The 13,892-nt window shown below is 44.6% G+C and overlaps 1 protein-coding gene across 1 annotated transcript in view; it reads left to right on the top strand.

Annotated features, from left to right (window-relative positions):
* The window catches only part of cabin1 (calcineurin binding protein 1), an 83,991-nt gene that overhangs the window by 35,874 nt on the left and 34,225 nt on the right, over window positions 1–13,892 (top strand). Inside the window, 5 exon segments of the mRNA XM_080738004.1 lie at window positions 1,248–1,361; window positions 11,941–12,104; window positions 12,233–12,329; window positions 12,440–12,706; window positions 13,101–13,601. Coding sequence (XP_080594130.1) covers window positions 1,248–1,361; window positions 11,941–12,104; window positions 12,233–12,329; window positions 12,440–12,706; window positions 13,101–13,601 — 1,143 coding nt within the window.

Here is a 13,892-nt window from a genome sequence, read left to right as displayed (position 1 = left end):
CGTACATCACAATGCTGTCAGGTCTATTTAGTTGTTGTAGTTTCTAATTTTTTTTGTGAGGGTGGGCGGGGGGGGGGGGTTTGCCTGTGGGCTTTTCTGCACTGTACATGAGGTGCAGATACTGTGTGTGTGTGTGTGTGTGTGTGTGTGTGTGTGTGTGTGTGTGTGTGTGTGTGAGTGTGAGTGTGACACAAGGCACTGTGGGCAGAGATGTGCGTGGGCGATAGCGCAGTGCTCTCCCAGCCAACTTGGCACAGGGAGATTGTGATGAGCTTTACTGTGGTGGCGTCCTTCTGTCAGCATTCTGCTTGTAGAGCACTTTTACTGCATCTTGTCCTTACTCAATAACGCCAGGTTAGGGAGGACATACTGTAGCAGTAGCCACCTACTCTACTCCACTCAACTCAAATGTATTTATATATATCAGTTGCAGTCATTGAGGGTTTCACAGGCCCACAAAGAAAACAAACAGCACCCAATTGTATTAGATTCTCAATCAGGCAAGGAAAACCTATTGGGAACGTCAGGTTCTGCTTCTAAGGCAGACAGGTGTGTAATAGGTGCAGAGTGGGCAATATTGAAATAAAAACACCTAATGTGTTAAATATTTTATGTTTATATAATGTCATTGTAATAATATTCAACGCCGTGTCAGGATATGTTGGAAGTGACTTCCTACAGTGTATTCTGAAAGTTATTATTGACCGAGAAAAGATAGACATGACCAGCTCTCCACTTTTAGGAGTTTTTTTTCCAATTGGAACTTCTAGTGGAGAAATGTAAGGTACCATAGCAGTGACCATGTGACACCTGTGCTTGTTGTGGTGCCATTGGTGCCCCCCCCCCTTCCCAACATCTAAAATGCGTCCACAGACTTCTTGTTCACAGGACAATTGCTTCATCTGCAACTGCTGTAGTCCAGTGTGCAGAGAGCTGAGAGCATGTGATCTCATGTACCCCGCCATGCGGCGCGGGGGTGCAGAGCTCCAAATGCATCGTGTTGTGAGCTGGCTGTAATTTAAAACAAAGAACTGGTGTAGGCACACTGATTTCTGAGTCATATGCTGCTAAAGGTCCCTATCCTGTCTGCATGATCTTATCAGCGGCACCATTTATGTTTTAAACGGGTGGTTTGTCTTTGCTCTAATATGTCAAGTCTTGTGAGTGGGAAAACCCTTTTTGTTTTGTTAACCTATATTTTGAAATTGTATTCCTTTTAATTATGTAACCCCCCTCCCCCTCCACAGAACCTACAGTGGGCCCGAGATGTGTTGCTAGGAAGCAGTGTCCCATGGCAACAGCTGAAGCACATGCCAGCACAAGGACTTTTCTGCGAGAGAAACAAGACAAACCTGTTCAATGTAAGTCAGAGATTTGAAGCCAGCTTGGATTTTTTCTCCACTCCCATCACGCACTGTACTGTACTGTAATATGCAGTGACATAGTGACTTTTGCTAAGTGCATTTTGGAAACGCCTGTCATAACTAGATGTATATTGTTTACTGTTCTTTGCTTGCTGTAAATTCTCAGTTTTTCTAAGTTTGAGGAGGGAACATATTTAGTTTGGAATACCGCTTTGTTAGATTTATCTATAGTTTTTAAATGTTATTCATTGATTAGACATAATGGCATTCAAATACAATAAAAGCAACCTGACCTCTGTGCAATAGGGCCATGGTTTTCGTTGCCATTGATGCAGGAATATTTGGATTTAACTGCTTCTTCAACATAGGGGATAGCTTATTAATGATCCATTTCTCACAGACACACCTATTGCAAAGGAATATTTATATTTTCACATAGAATTCATTAATCCAATCCATTTGATGCCGAAAAATCAGTCTGAATCATGGGTCCAGGCACAAAACAAGACTGAATTCTGAAGACACGTGACGTTCATTGTGGTATAGTCCCCAGAATGGCAAGGCCTCTAGAGGATTGTAGGGACAGGTGGAGTGAGGGGGGGGGGGGGGGTCCACTCTGTGAATCTGTCATTTACCACTTTTCACATTTGCTTGAGGCGTACTTAAGGGCACTGACGTTGGCACTTTTTCAGAATATGCTGGAAATTGGTCTGCTTTGTGATTTTGCCTCCCTCCTTGGCATGTATTGTTGTTGCATGCAGGTTATACATTCCAAAGCTGTGTGTGTGTGTGTGTGTGTGTGTGTGTGTGTGTGTGTGTGTGTGTGTGTGTGTGTGTGTGTGTGTGTGTGTGTGTGTGTGTGTGTGTGTGTGTGTGTGTGTTGTTGGGGGGGGGGCAGTTCCTTGGCTCCCGTTGAGGGTTCTAAGAGAGCCCCCTTCTGGAGACAAATCTGCTGCCCTGGCGTATACTCCATTGCACTCCACTGTGTCACACACACGGCAAAGTACAAATCCCTTGGATCTTATCTAAGTCCAACATGGGATGCTGTGGAACTTCCAGGTCTAGTGATTATTGTGAACGTCGGAGTTGCACAGTAAAGTAACAGTTGTTTACAGTAGAGTTGTGGCGAGATAAATGATGAATAGTAGCCCTACTACGGCTGGCTTTGATTGGCCTGTAGTATCGCATGGTTGTGACCGATCTGCGATCAATCACCGTCAATGTCACATGATCATGTTCTGCCTTGTGCTGGAGGAGGAGAGAGTACAGCTGTTACGCTGCGTTCTGTCTGCGACAGGATGACCAAGTGAGGGCATGTGTACTGGCAGAAGTTGACACAGACTGCGGATCATCTCAAAAGTTGTGAGGGCATGGATGTCCAAGGGACTTGTCTCAACAGGATATGCACTTCACTGAGTGTGTTGGTGAATACTTAGTCTTATTATGTAGGTCATGTCGCCCTACTTTCCCTCTTGCTTTGGCTGGTTTGTATCAAGTGGGTAGCGGGCCTACATAAAGTAACCTATATAGTAACTGCTGTTTTGAAATGTTCCACATCAGTTAAGCCCAGTGTTGCATAATTTATCACTGTTAAGCCTCCAATGCCAGTGGTTTTTGGGAGGACCAATGCACACATTCGGCTGGTAATGAGCTCATAACTATTGGCAATCACGCAGTCACTTTTCCTCTTGTAAAAGTCTTGGTGCTGTGACAGATGTGTACAGTGTGTTTAGGGGAGTTCCTAACAGGATGATGTAAAAGGGGTTGTAAAAGGTTGAGAAGTTAATACCCGGGTCACGTGACTACATATCGTATTTCATGATATTGCTGTTGGCCGTAGTGCTTACTCGTCATGACGGGAAATCCCTCCTGACCCTCTGACTGCACACTACTGCTATTGTGTGATCCTGTGGAGTCACCATGTGCCTGCTCAGGCACAGTGGCCCATGTTATTACACACACACACACACACACACACACACACACACACACACACACACACACACACACACACACACACACACAGGTTGCATATTTCACCACCCACTCACTATACTCTCTTCTACGCTCTAGAGAAAATGGATGCACTTGTTGACCTAGTTGAAATGAACAGTATTCCATTACTCTTTAACTTTTTGGTGAATGTTTTTCGTGTTGTTACTGTCTCTTCTTTGGGCGGTGGGTCGATGATGGGGATTGGCTTGTTTTAAACGTACCGTAGGCTTCAGTGCCTGGTTGCTTCAGGGTATTGCAGACAGTCTTTTCGGGGATAAATGTTCTTGCATTACTTCCATTACATGTTGTGTGCTCAGCTGTGCAGCGTTGCAGAGTAGGTGGAGCTCGACTATGGAGTTTTTTCTTTTTTTGTCATTCTTCCTTTTGAGGGAGGAGTGTTTGGCCAGATGAATGCATGTGTGGAAGAAGTTGATGTTTTGGTTCAGGTCTACCTGTACCCGCCACTATGTTCTCCACCAACGCGCTCTGCTCTCACTTCTGGTGAGCTCAACATTCTTTTTGCGGGGTTTTTCTTTTCTTTTCTTTTTTTTTCCCTCCCTCTGACTCGAGCAGCAGCAGGAAGCAGGAAAAACAAGGTGCGTTTTCCTTGTGTGTGTTTCTTTTCGTTTTTGATTATGTTTTATACTTCAGTTTTATGTAAAACACTTTGTAACCTTCATAATTAGCAGTATAATATAATGTTTGTGTTGACCGTGTGGAGAGACACGATTTAAAGGTGGAAGAGAGCAAAAGAGGAAGGTGAGGTACTCTCGTGTGCCGAGCTTGCGTGAGGTGAAAACTCTTTTGTTTACCCTGCTCTATCTTGTCTGCACAGGCAGCAGGACTCTTTTTTTTCCGCCTGGCTCTTTTTATTTCCTTGTTGATCATGGAGGGCTTTTATGGACGTTCCTTCTTTCCCTGCCTTTGGTTGCAGCTCTCTGCATTTCCCACAACATTGATCTGCTTGCTTTGGGTCCATTTGTTGTTGTGTTTTGTTTTGCAACCCAGCTCAGTGTTCTTGGGTTCCTTTCCTGTTTCTCTCTGTCTTGAGGGTGATCGTGCTTAGTTTTACCCCTCCCTCTTGCTGGCTCTACCCCTCTCTCACTCCCCCTCTTTCTCTCTCTCTCTCTCTCTCTGTCTGTTGCACTGGTGCGCTCCTTCCTCATTACTTTCTCTCTCTCTCTCACTCACTCCTCTATTTGTGTATGTATTGTGTGGGTGTGCACTAATGGGCGGGCGTTCCGCGGCTCAGTCTCTGATTGGAGGCCGGGTCCTAAACGGATTGGCTGCCGTGTGTTGTGTGTAGTGAGAGGGAAAAGAAGCGAGAGGGGGAGGAGGAGGCGGGGGCAGGCTCTGGGGTCAGGGGAGAGCGGAGATGGAGGGAGTGCGTGGGTGTTTTTGTTTTGAGATGGCAGGGCTCGAACGAGGGAGAGGAGCAAGTCATCTCGCTGTCTGTCAGTGGTACACTGATTCCACAGACCCTGACGCCAAGCTCTGTTTCTCCTTTTATCAAGACTTGCCGCCGTCCACTTCATCTTCCTCTCCTCCTCTCCCCGTTCTGCTCGGTGCAGCTGTGCTTCCCTCCACCTTCCTCCCGCAGCTCTTGTAGCCCCGGCGCTTAAATGCAGCCCACCCCTCGCTGTCTGAGCGCGAGCTGCTTTCAGGCTGAGAGTGGCTGCCAGGGGCTGCTGCTGGTGTTCTTGCTGCACCAGCCAGCAGGAAACTGTCCAAAAGAATACTAACACAGGCGCCAGTGGAGTAGCTTTCCTTGGTGATGGTGAGTTGCTTTCCCTTTTAGTGTTCGGTTGTTGTCCGATTATGTGAGTGGAGTTCCTCCTGTTGATTGAGTGGCCAGTAGGAAAACAGATGTGTGTTTATGCTCTGCCTGGTTTTCTTGTGCAGTTGATAAACTTAGGCCAGTGTTGCTGGACATGGATGGGCCCAATGGGACCTGGGGAACTCACTGTGTTGTGTGTATTGTGTGTGTTTGTACTAGTTATGCCCTGCCAAGCTGTCACGAATAGTTCAGATATCTTCAATTTGGCAAAAGTGTGGAAGGTTGAAACAAACACCAAATGCTGCCAAGATAGGACTTCTTAATATACTGTGGTTGAGTGGGTGGGGTCTCTAATCCAAATGTATCTCTCTAATGCTTATGGAATGTAGCCCAATAATTTGGGGATGAGAGAGTCGAGAGACGGTCATCTTTTTGCACTCGGAACTGTACAGGTTGCAAAAGAATTGACACTACACAAAGTATATATACAAATGTACATAGTTTGCTTTATTGCGCATTCTATAAATCCAGACACTAGCTACCCCCCAACCCCCAAATGACTACAGACATTCCTCATGGAGCTTTATCTTTATCATTGTTGTTGCTACAGTATATTGCTTTTAGCGCAGTGTTGTGAACCTCGCTACACTTGCATTTCACCTTCACCTGCATGAGTTGTGGAAAATCAACCTAATGATTGTATCCAGATAATGGATGTTTGTTCAGCACCCACTTTGGCAGGTAACCAACTGTTATTTGGAGGCTCTTCTCTGTTCTGAAAGTCTTTTGGCCTGTAAGATGGTGCTGATGGTTCTGCTCTGATTGTAGAATGTTGCATGTTACAAAAACATGCAACATTTTGTAATAACATGTTTCCCCTTGTTTCCAGCTTTGGCTGAAGATGTGATGAGTGAAATATTTTTGAAATGTGACTGTTTTGGGTCCTAGCGTTAAGCGGTCCAGGCGCATACCACATAGGCTCTGATGCCTGTCGATCTTCACTTGCACTATCAATAAATGCAGAAAATACAAAAAACGAATCATTGAAATGTGACCGTTTTGATGTTGATAACAGATGGTTATACAGTGGCTTCTAGGGATGGGTATCGTTCACCTTTGAATCGATACGATACCTTTTTCGATACCTGGGAATCGATACGATACCCTTTTCGATACCATTTTCGATACTTAGGTGATGATGATGATGATCACACAGTGTGGTGGAGCGGAGAGTATAGACGTTGGATAATCATCATAATAATAAACATTATAGGCTATTGTCGGCTATTTTCCACAGTAACAAGTGTAGCCTACTAAAGCAGTCATTAACTCTCTCCCAGCCATTTACAATAGGCTTGTGCGCCTATACTGCCAGGAATTTTATTAATTTCCAAGTTAGCTTTAATCTAACCCAACAGGGATCATATTGTTGTAGAATGTAGTACTAGTACTATCCACTAGAGTGTGCCCAACGATAATCTCCTAGAGTCTGGACTAGCGAGTGGACAGCAGTAGACCCATAATGGCGGCGCCCATTGGCGGCCATTATGTCTCCCGGTCCGCCGAACGGGAGCTATAAAACACGATCCGAACGTCGTGCGCACGCCATTTACACTCGTTTTTGCTCTTGAGTGACCAATCTGTCAGTCCAGCCATTTTTTTCCGAATGAAAATCGGTCTAAAAATGGTAAAGTTTGATAAGAAAAACGTCAACATTCAATGCTGTAAAAAGGCCCATTCTATGTTATGGCCGAACGACTTCCGGGTTACGTCATCGATGATGTCACTTCCTTCGAATATGTAACTTTAGACTAAAATTAAGCTAGAAAGGTCATTTATAGCTCAAAAAATGTCAAAAAAATACCAAAATGATCAGAAAATGATCCCCAAGGCGACGTTTGGCAATCTGGCTGCCTCACCCTCCTCAAAATGGCGATGGAAGGCGATTTGGCTGTGAACTAGTTAAACTCTCAGTAGCCCAACTGTTACAGATGCGACCGGCCAGTGGTGCGTTCCACAGTATCGAAACGAGGTATCGTTTGTTTTTACGTGAACCGATACCCGATAATATCGATGTCATGCAATCAATACCATTAAAAGTATCGCAGACGATACCCATCCCTAGTGGCTTCAGTAATTGAATAGGAAGCCATTGGTTGCTGTAATATTTGATTGCTGTAAGACATTGGGAATGATTTGCTTACCATCTCTTCACTGGTATTGGTGGCATACTGTGGAGAGAGATTGTGAAGAAAATAGTCAAGATGGAATGCCATGGGCTTTCTTGAGACATGCTGTTTGGGAAACATCCGGTGTCTTGTCATGGCTCAGGATTTCACCCAGGCACCCAGAGGGAGATTCCTTCTTTCTATATCACAGTGTTACAAGTGTTTTCTTATTTTTCTTGATAACTTGATTACTTGAATTTTATTTATTCAAGTTAGTCAGTATTTGTGTCTACACTCTACAGTATAACATGTTATATTATTAATCCTTACTGTACGGTTGGGGGTGTCCGTTGGCGAAGCCAGACTCGCGGATCACTTTCCATTGGGCGATGACGTGCACGCACAGCGAAAATCCTCCATGGGCTCCCATTCATTGTGATGCAAAAAAGCACATTTATCTAAAAAAAATGGTTTTGATCACCCAAAGGTTTTTCACAAATAGCAAGATAAACACTCATTGGACTCAGCGGCCATTACTCCATGGTGAGTCACATGACTTTGTCATGTGACTGGACCAGTGTAAAGTGGCACGAAACACGCACATTTTGACTCTGGCTCTTCAAAATAAAACCAAACGCCTATGGAAGGAATTCCCGGCAACTTACTGTCGGGATCACTACAAAATAAGAGGCACTAAAAGGGTTAAAATCTTTACAGCTTGCTTAATATGTTGCTGTTTTTAATGCTTGATTTAGTGGGAACGTAATTGTTTTGATGGTGTTCAACCTTTCAACTTGTTTGCCGACAATCTCTGGACTTGGCTTGAATATAATGTTCCTATTGGTAATCCATCCCTTGTTCCTCCCTCTTTTGTAGCGCAACTTAATCTCTTTGCTTCCTGAGTGATCTAATTTATCAGCCGCCTGTCTGAGCCAAATAGCTGCTGTTTATGTTTACTCTATGTTTTACACTTTATTCCCCTTACAAAAATCTCTTGCTAATCATGGCTATAGATTCGTTTTTTTCTTTTTCTTTCAGTAGGTCTTTCAGTCTCTCCAGCATTTTAGTTAATTAACAGAAGATACAATTTCAGGTCTGGATACCATACCATTTGAGAAAACACAGCATACAGGATAAACAAGTGATAAAACAAAACTGAGCAGACCAAATTGGAACTGGGACGCTATAAAATATAATCTGATAAATGGTCTGCTCTCTCTTGATTGGATAAATGTATTTTCTGGAGTTGTCAGATGAACAGTCAGTTGAGAATGAGATGAGAATATTAAAAGAAGAAAAAAAAGGTCATTGCTGCTGTTAAAGTCTTATAAATCTGTCCCTCATCTGTTGTGTTATAGCATAATCTGTGCAAAGCCATGGCTCTGGTCTCCCTAAACAGATTTCCTGTGGTCTGATGGTTCTCTGCTGGGGAGCAACTCTAGCTCTATTAGAGCTGTTTATCCAGTGAGCGGCCTGACGTACCCGTCCCATCTATGGTTTTTTGTGTGTGTTAATCTGTGCATTGAAAGGTTTAAACCTTCCCAAGCGCATTACATTATGTAATAATATATCATCTCTATTTCACACATGCTGTGCTTCTTCTCGGGGATTTGTTTTCAAGCCACTGACAACAAATGATCGTTCATTCACCTAGTCTCAATAGGATTTCATAACCCATTTGTGAGAATGAAAAATAGCGGGACAGTTGAAATGCTGCATTTATTCTCTATTCTTCATTCTAATAAATCTAATAAATAAACTGAAAAATAAATCATAATGCTTGTTTAGGCAGGAAAATTTACGTCAAGCAGATTTAACCATTTATTGCATAAATGGAATACAGTTAATCTTGGCGTTTGAAGGGCTCCGCGTTCGGAGATGCTCCCTGAATTTTGTGCAGGCTTTTCTGAGCATGTTAAGCAAAATCAGGGAACGCATAACAATACCCCCCCCCCCCCCCCATAGGGATACATTAGCAAAATAATAGCAATAACCATGACATGTAACATAGTCAAATCACAGTATTGAGCTTAACAACATTGACATGAACTTAGTCAAAATCACAGTATTGAGCTTAAAGGAGTAGTTCACCCCCAAAATGACTTTTTTTCCATTGATTAGTCACACCATGGAGACTAGAGTTCAAGGTAGTTCACCCCCAAAATGACTTTTTTTCCATTGATTAGTCACACCATGGAGACTAGATTTCAATAATATTTTTGGGTTTTTGTCACATTCCTAAGACAAAAATGTGATTCGAGTAAATTTACCCCCTTTGATTCCGGATGGGGACCCGTTTCGAAACGGGTCCCCATCCGGAACGAATGGGGGTAAATTTATTGTTATCACATTTTTGTCTTAGGAATGCGACAAAAAAAACTAAAAATATTATTGAACTCTAGTCTCAATTTTGGGGGTGAACTACTCCTTTAACAACATTGACATGAAACTTAGTCAAGATCACAGTACTTGAGCTTAACCACATTGACTTGTAACTTAATCAGACAATCACCAAGTATTTGAACTTAGCCAGACTGATCGTGCAAATAGGTGGAGGCTGGGGTGGAGGAGGCAGCAAGCAGCAAATGATTCCCGAAGCTTCGAAAACCAAGCATTGGTAGAGAAGCAAGCCATATTTAAAGGAGCCTTCCCTACTGATTGAGCGCTTTGATTGGAGTATGGCAGTCATGTGACATAATGACCAGCAGATATGTTAATGAGGTATGAGAACAGAGCTGACTGACATCTGACTACAGCTGAGCAGCAACTTGACTCTCATGTCCTGCATAAACTAACGCTGAAGCTTCATTTATTATCATACAGTTGGTGAACGTGCCTATAGATATCATTTCTGATTACCAGCCTTGACAGCCTTGTATAGAGAATAGTCAAATTACTGCAGTCAGTGGCTGAATTTATTTAGCTTGTCTTTTTCCTGATTAGTTTTTTTTTTTTTCTGGTTGATTTAGAAATATCATCTGCCAATCTGGAGTTGTCTGATTCAGTGGGCAAGTAGGAGGTGGTTCCCCGCCCGGTGCTTGCAGAAGCTGATAGAGCCATCTCATTTGTTTTGTTTCAACGCTTGCTGATATCGTCGTCTTCTCTCGCTCCCTCTGTACTCTCTCTCTCTCTCTCTCTCTCTCTCTCTCTCTCTCTCTCTCTCTCTCTCTCTCGCACTCCTTGCAAGTCTCTGACCGTGCCAACTGCCAAGTGTACTGTGACAGACCATCTGCACTCGTTCAGATTGCTTTGGAGCACTGGGTCCAGCCCAGCTCTCCTACTGGGCGAACATGTGCTCACTGGTCGTTCGGTCAGTTCGCCTGTCATAACCGAACCCCTGCAATTTTTCGGTGGTTCAGGGCTGTCCTCGTTGGGCATGGACTATTTTGTTTTGTTTTTATTCTTGTACTGCTTTGCCTGAATTAAAAGAGTAGCGGGTCTTAGTTCCCCATATTGGTTTGTTGAGGTCAGACTAGTGCGCTAATGAGGCTTCCTAGGGTGCCTGCCCAGAGAAGGCCACAGCATCCCTCTCTGTCAAAAATCTTTCCATCCTCTCATTAGGACTTTCCTTGATAAATGCCATGTTTTTTAGATCAAATTAATTCCAACGGTTTTCTTCTCTCTCTTCTTTCCCTCTGGAGTTTCCATGTCTCACTGAAAAAACATCGCTGTTGGGCGAAATATGTTACTTTTCAGGAAATGGAAAAGATAATCAGTTTTTCCATGGATCCAATGTAGTTATTCTTTAGTCAGAAACCATCCTTAATACTTTTCATTGGTTAAATATTTATGAAACTCAGACTTTCACGCTGGGAGATCTACAAATTCAACAAATTGCAATGTGACCGCAATGCTTGTAGATGTGCTATTTTAGCTGTTTGCTACTTCTAGTGCGTTACTGTCATGTGAAAAAGTACCCATGTATGCAACTTATGGGGAACATTGTTCATGTTGTATGCCGTTTTTGTGAGAAATCTCCCCCGCCCACACAATTTTAAAGACAAATAGTATGAAGTGTCACTGTCAAACCCCTGTTTGACGGTTGTCAAATTTGTGGCTAATTTGTTGGGAAAATCCCATTTTGGTGACAGTGATATTTGTAGAATGTGTGGTGCTCTCTATGCGTAGGGAAACTGCTTTTGCCTCTGCATTGTTTAGTGGCCCCTCAATGTGTGATTAAAATTTGGGACAGATCAGATTAATTATTTGCTAAATGGGCCCGTCTGTAAAATTTGGAAGTCAATTATATCCAATTGGAATTTAATATGAAAGAACTGACAGATACATTTTTTATCACCATCGTATGACTGTGTGATTTTTAGACAAAATTAGCAAGGAGTGTTAGCAAAAAAGCGTGTGTTTTGAGACTAGTTGTTCACACACAGACAGACAGATGGACTCTTGCAGTTGCTGACCTTAGCCTGATTCCTTGCCATCGATCCAAGAATCACTGAAGCGTCATCTTGCTCGGCCTGAACTCCAGACAGTTTGTTTGTTAGGGCCATAACCTTTCTTTAAGCTAGCATGCCCCTGCCACAGAAGATTTTAGTTTGTTATTCTGCTTTTTTGTTGTTTCTTAAAACAGCGACACAGAACTAATGACTCCTCATTGTTTCTCCTCCTCCAACCCCTCCAGGGCATCTGGCGTATTCCAGTGGATGAGATTGATCGCCCGGGCAGCTTTGCATCTCATATGAACCGATCCATCGTCCTGTTGCTGGAGGTGCTGTCTCAGCTCAAGGATCACGACACCCTGCTCAAAGTCTCTTTCATGCTCCAGCGAACACCTGACCAGGGAAAGTAAGGATAAGACCTCCTGAGATATTCCTCTGGATTACATGTGTTTGTTCTACAACTGATCTCGGTTTCCTTTCCCATTTCTCTCTCTCTCTCTCTCTCTCTCTCTCTCTCTCTCTCTCGTTGTGAAGGAAATATTTACGGGATGTGGACCGCCAGGTTTTGGCTAAGAGAGCGTTTTTCCTAACTGTAAAAGTGCTGGAGGACAGTCTGAACAGTCTCACTGGGGTAATGCTCACTGCCTGGTACAACACTCTTGAGATCGTCAGAGTGTTATGCACCTCTGGCATGCGGTGCTTTGTGTGTCGGTGTTGTGACAGGCTCTGTTCTTTCTCAAGGTGTCTGAGCAGCCCTCCAAAGTGCCTGTACCCTCCATGGGGGAGATGACCACGACCGACGCGTCCAACAGGCCTGCCGCCGCCGCCGCCGCTGCTGCAGACGACGGTAAACACGTGTTGCCGAAGAAGCCCGGGCTCGCCGAGGCCACCTGCGCCGCCGGCCCCGAGTCGGGGCCCAGAGAGGCCTGCCATGCTCAGCCCGCCTCCGTCCTGCTGGCCACGGACAGGGGGGATAAACCTCAGGACCTCCAGCCTGGGATGCCGGAGGTAGGGATGGGCGATATGGTGATAAATATCGTTGAGACGATACAATGTCTCCACGATGTGCCTTTTCATAGATATCGTATGCAAAGAGGGAGCCTTATAAAAAAAATCCTGTTGAATTGTTAATACAGAGATTCTGACAGGCTTATAGATTCTGACAGTATACTTGTAAGGGTCAATTTAGTACCTGGACCCCACTTTGAGGACCACTGGTCTAAATGGTCTGTTACTCCTTTTTCTTTTAGTTGTTGTTACCTTGTAGGTGGTTGTACTGTAAGTAACTTGAAAAAGAACCATAAAAACCAGCATGAAAAAGAATCGTGATAAGATTGTGTATCGTGATACAGCTTGGAAGAATATCGTGATATTGTATTTCTTCCATATCACCCACCCCTAGCCGGAGGCTGCTGGGAGCGAAGGAGCCACAGTAGAGCCCGAGGATGACGAGCCCATGGAGCTGGACCCAGTCACTGGCCACTTGAGAAAAGCCTCCGCCGCTGTAGATCCCCAGGGCAACCAGACGGTTAGCCCTGTCGAGGCCCCCAGGACTGCGGCGGAGCCCGGGGAGAAAGTGGCCGAATGCAGCCGGCCGACGTCGGAGCTGTCCCTGGAGGAGCTAAGCATCAGCTCCAGGCAACAGCAACTCCTGCCTCTGCCAGGCCCTCTGCCAGTCAAGGGCCCGGTGGCCGCCTGCGGGCCTGTGGCCGCCTGCGGGCCGGACCAGGGCCTGTTGCTGCGTCGGCCCAACAGGAAGAGGAAGCTGCTGGAAGACGTGGAGTCGGGCAAGACCCTGCTGTTGGACGCCTACAGGGTGTGGCAGCAGGGCCAGAAGGTCATGACCTATGACCTGGCTCGTATTGAAAAGATCATGTCGGAGACTTACATGCTCATCAAACAGGTACGCCTCTGTGTTTGGTATTTCAGGAGTTCGCATGTCGTGGTAAATATAGAAAAAACGATTCCCAACAGACGGGAAATGTAGACAAGACTGAGAAAATTGCGTGAAAAATGCAAATAAACATGCTGGCCACACGCTGACACCGTCAGAATGCTCTATAGTGAGTAGTGACCGATTCCTCCCTCTAGAGTCCAATATAATTCACCCTTTGTCAAAACCCGCCCGTTGTCCCGCCCCTCTTCGCACCCATTGGTTGCTGTTTCTTGATGGGACAAAGTCTTTTCTCTCTAT

The sequence above is a fragment of the Nannobrachium achirus genome, assembly GCF_963921795.1.
Source record: "Nannobrachium achirus genome assembly, chromosome: 12".
Lineage (NCBI taxonomy): Eukaryota > Metazoa > Chordata > Actinopteri > Myctophiformes > Myctophidae > Nannobrachium > Nannobrachium achirus.
Note: the sequence above shows the minus strand (reverse complement) of the source record. Positions and strands in the feature narration are given on the sequence as shown.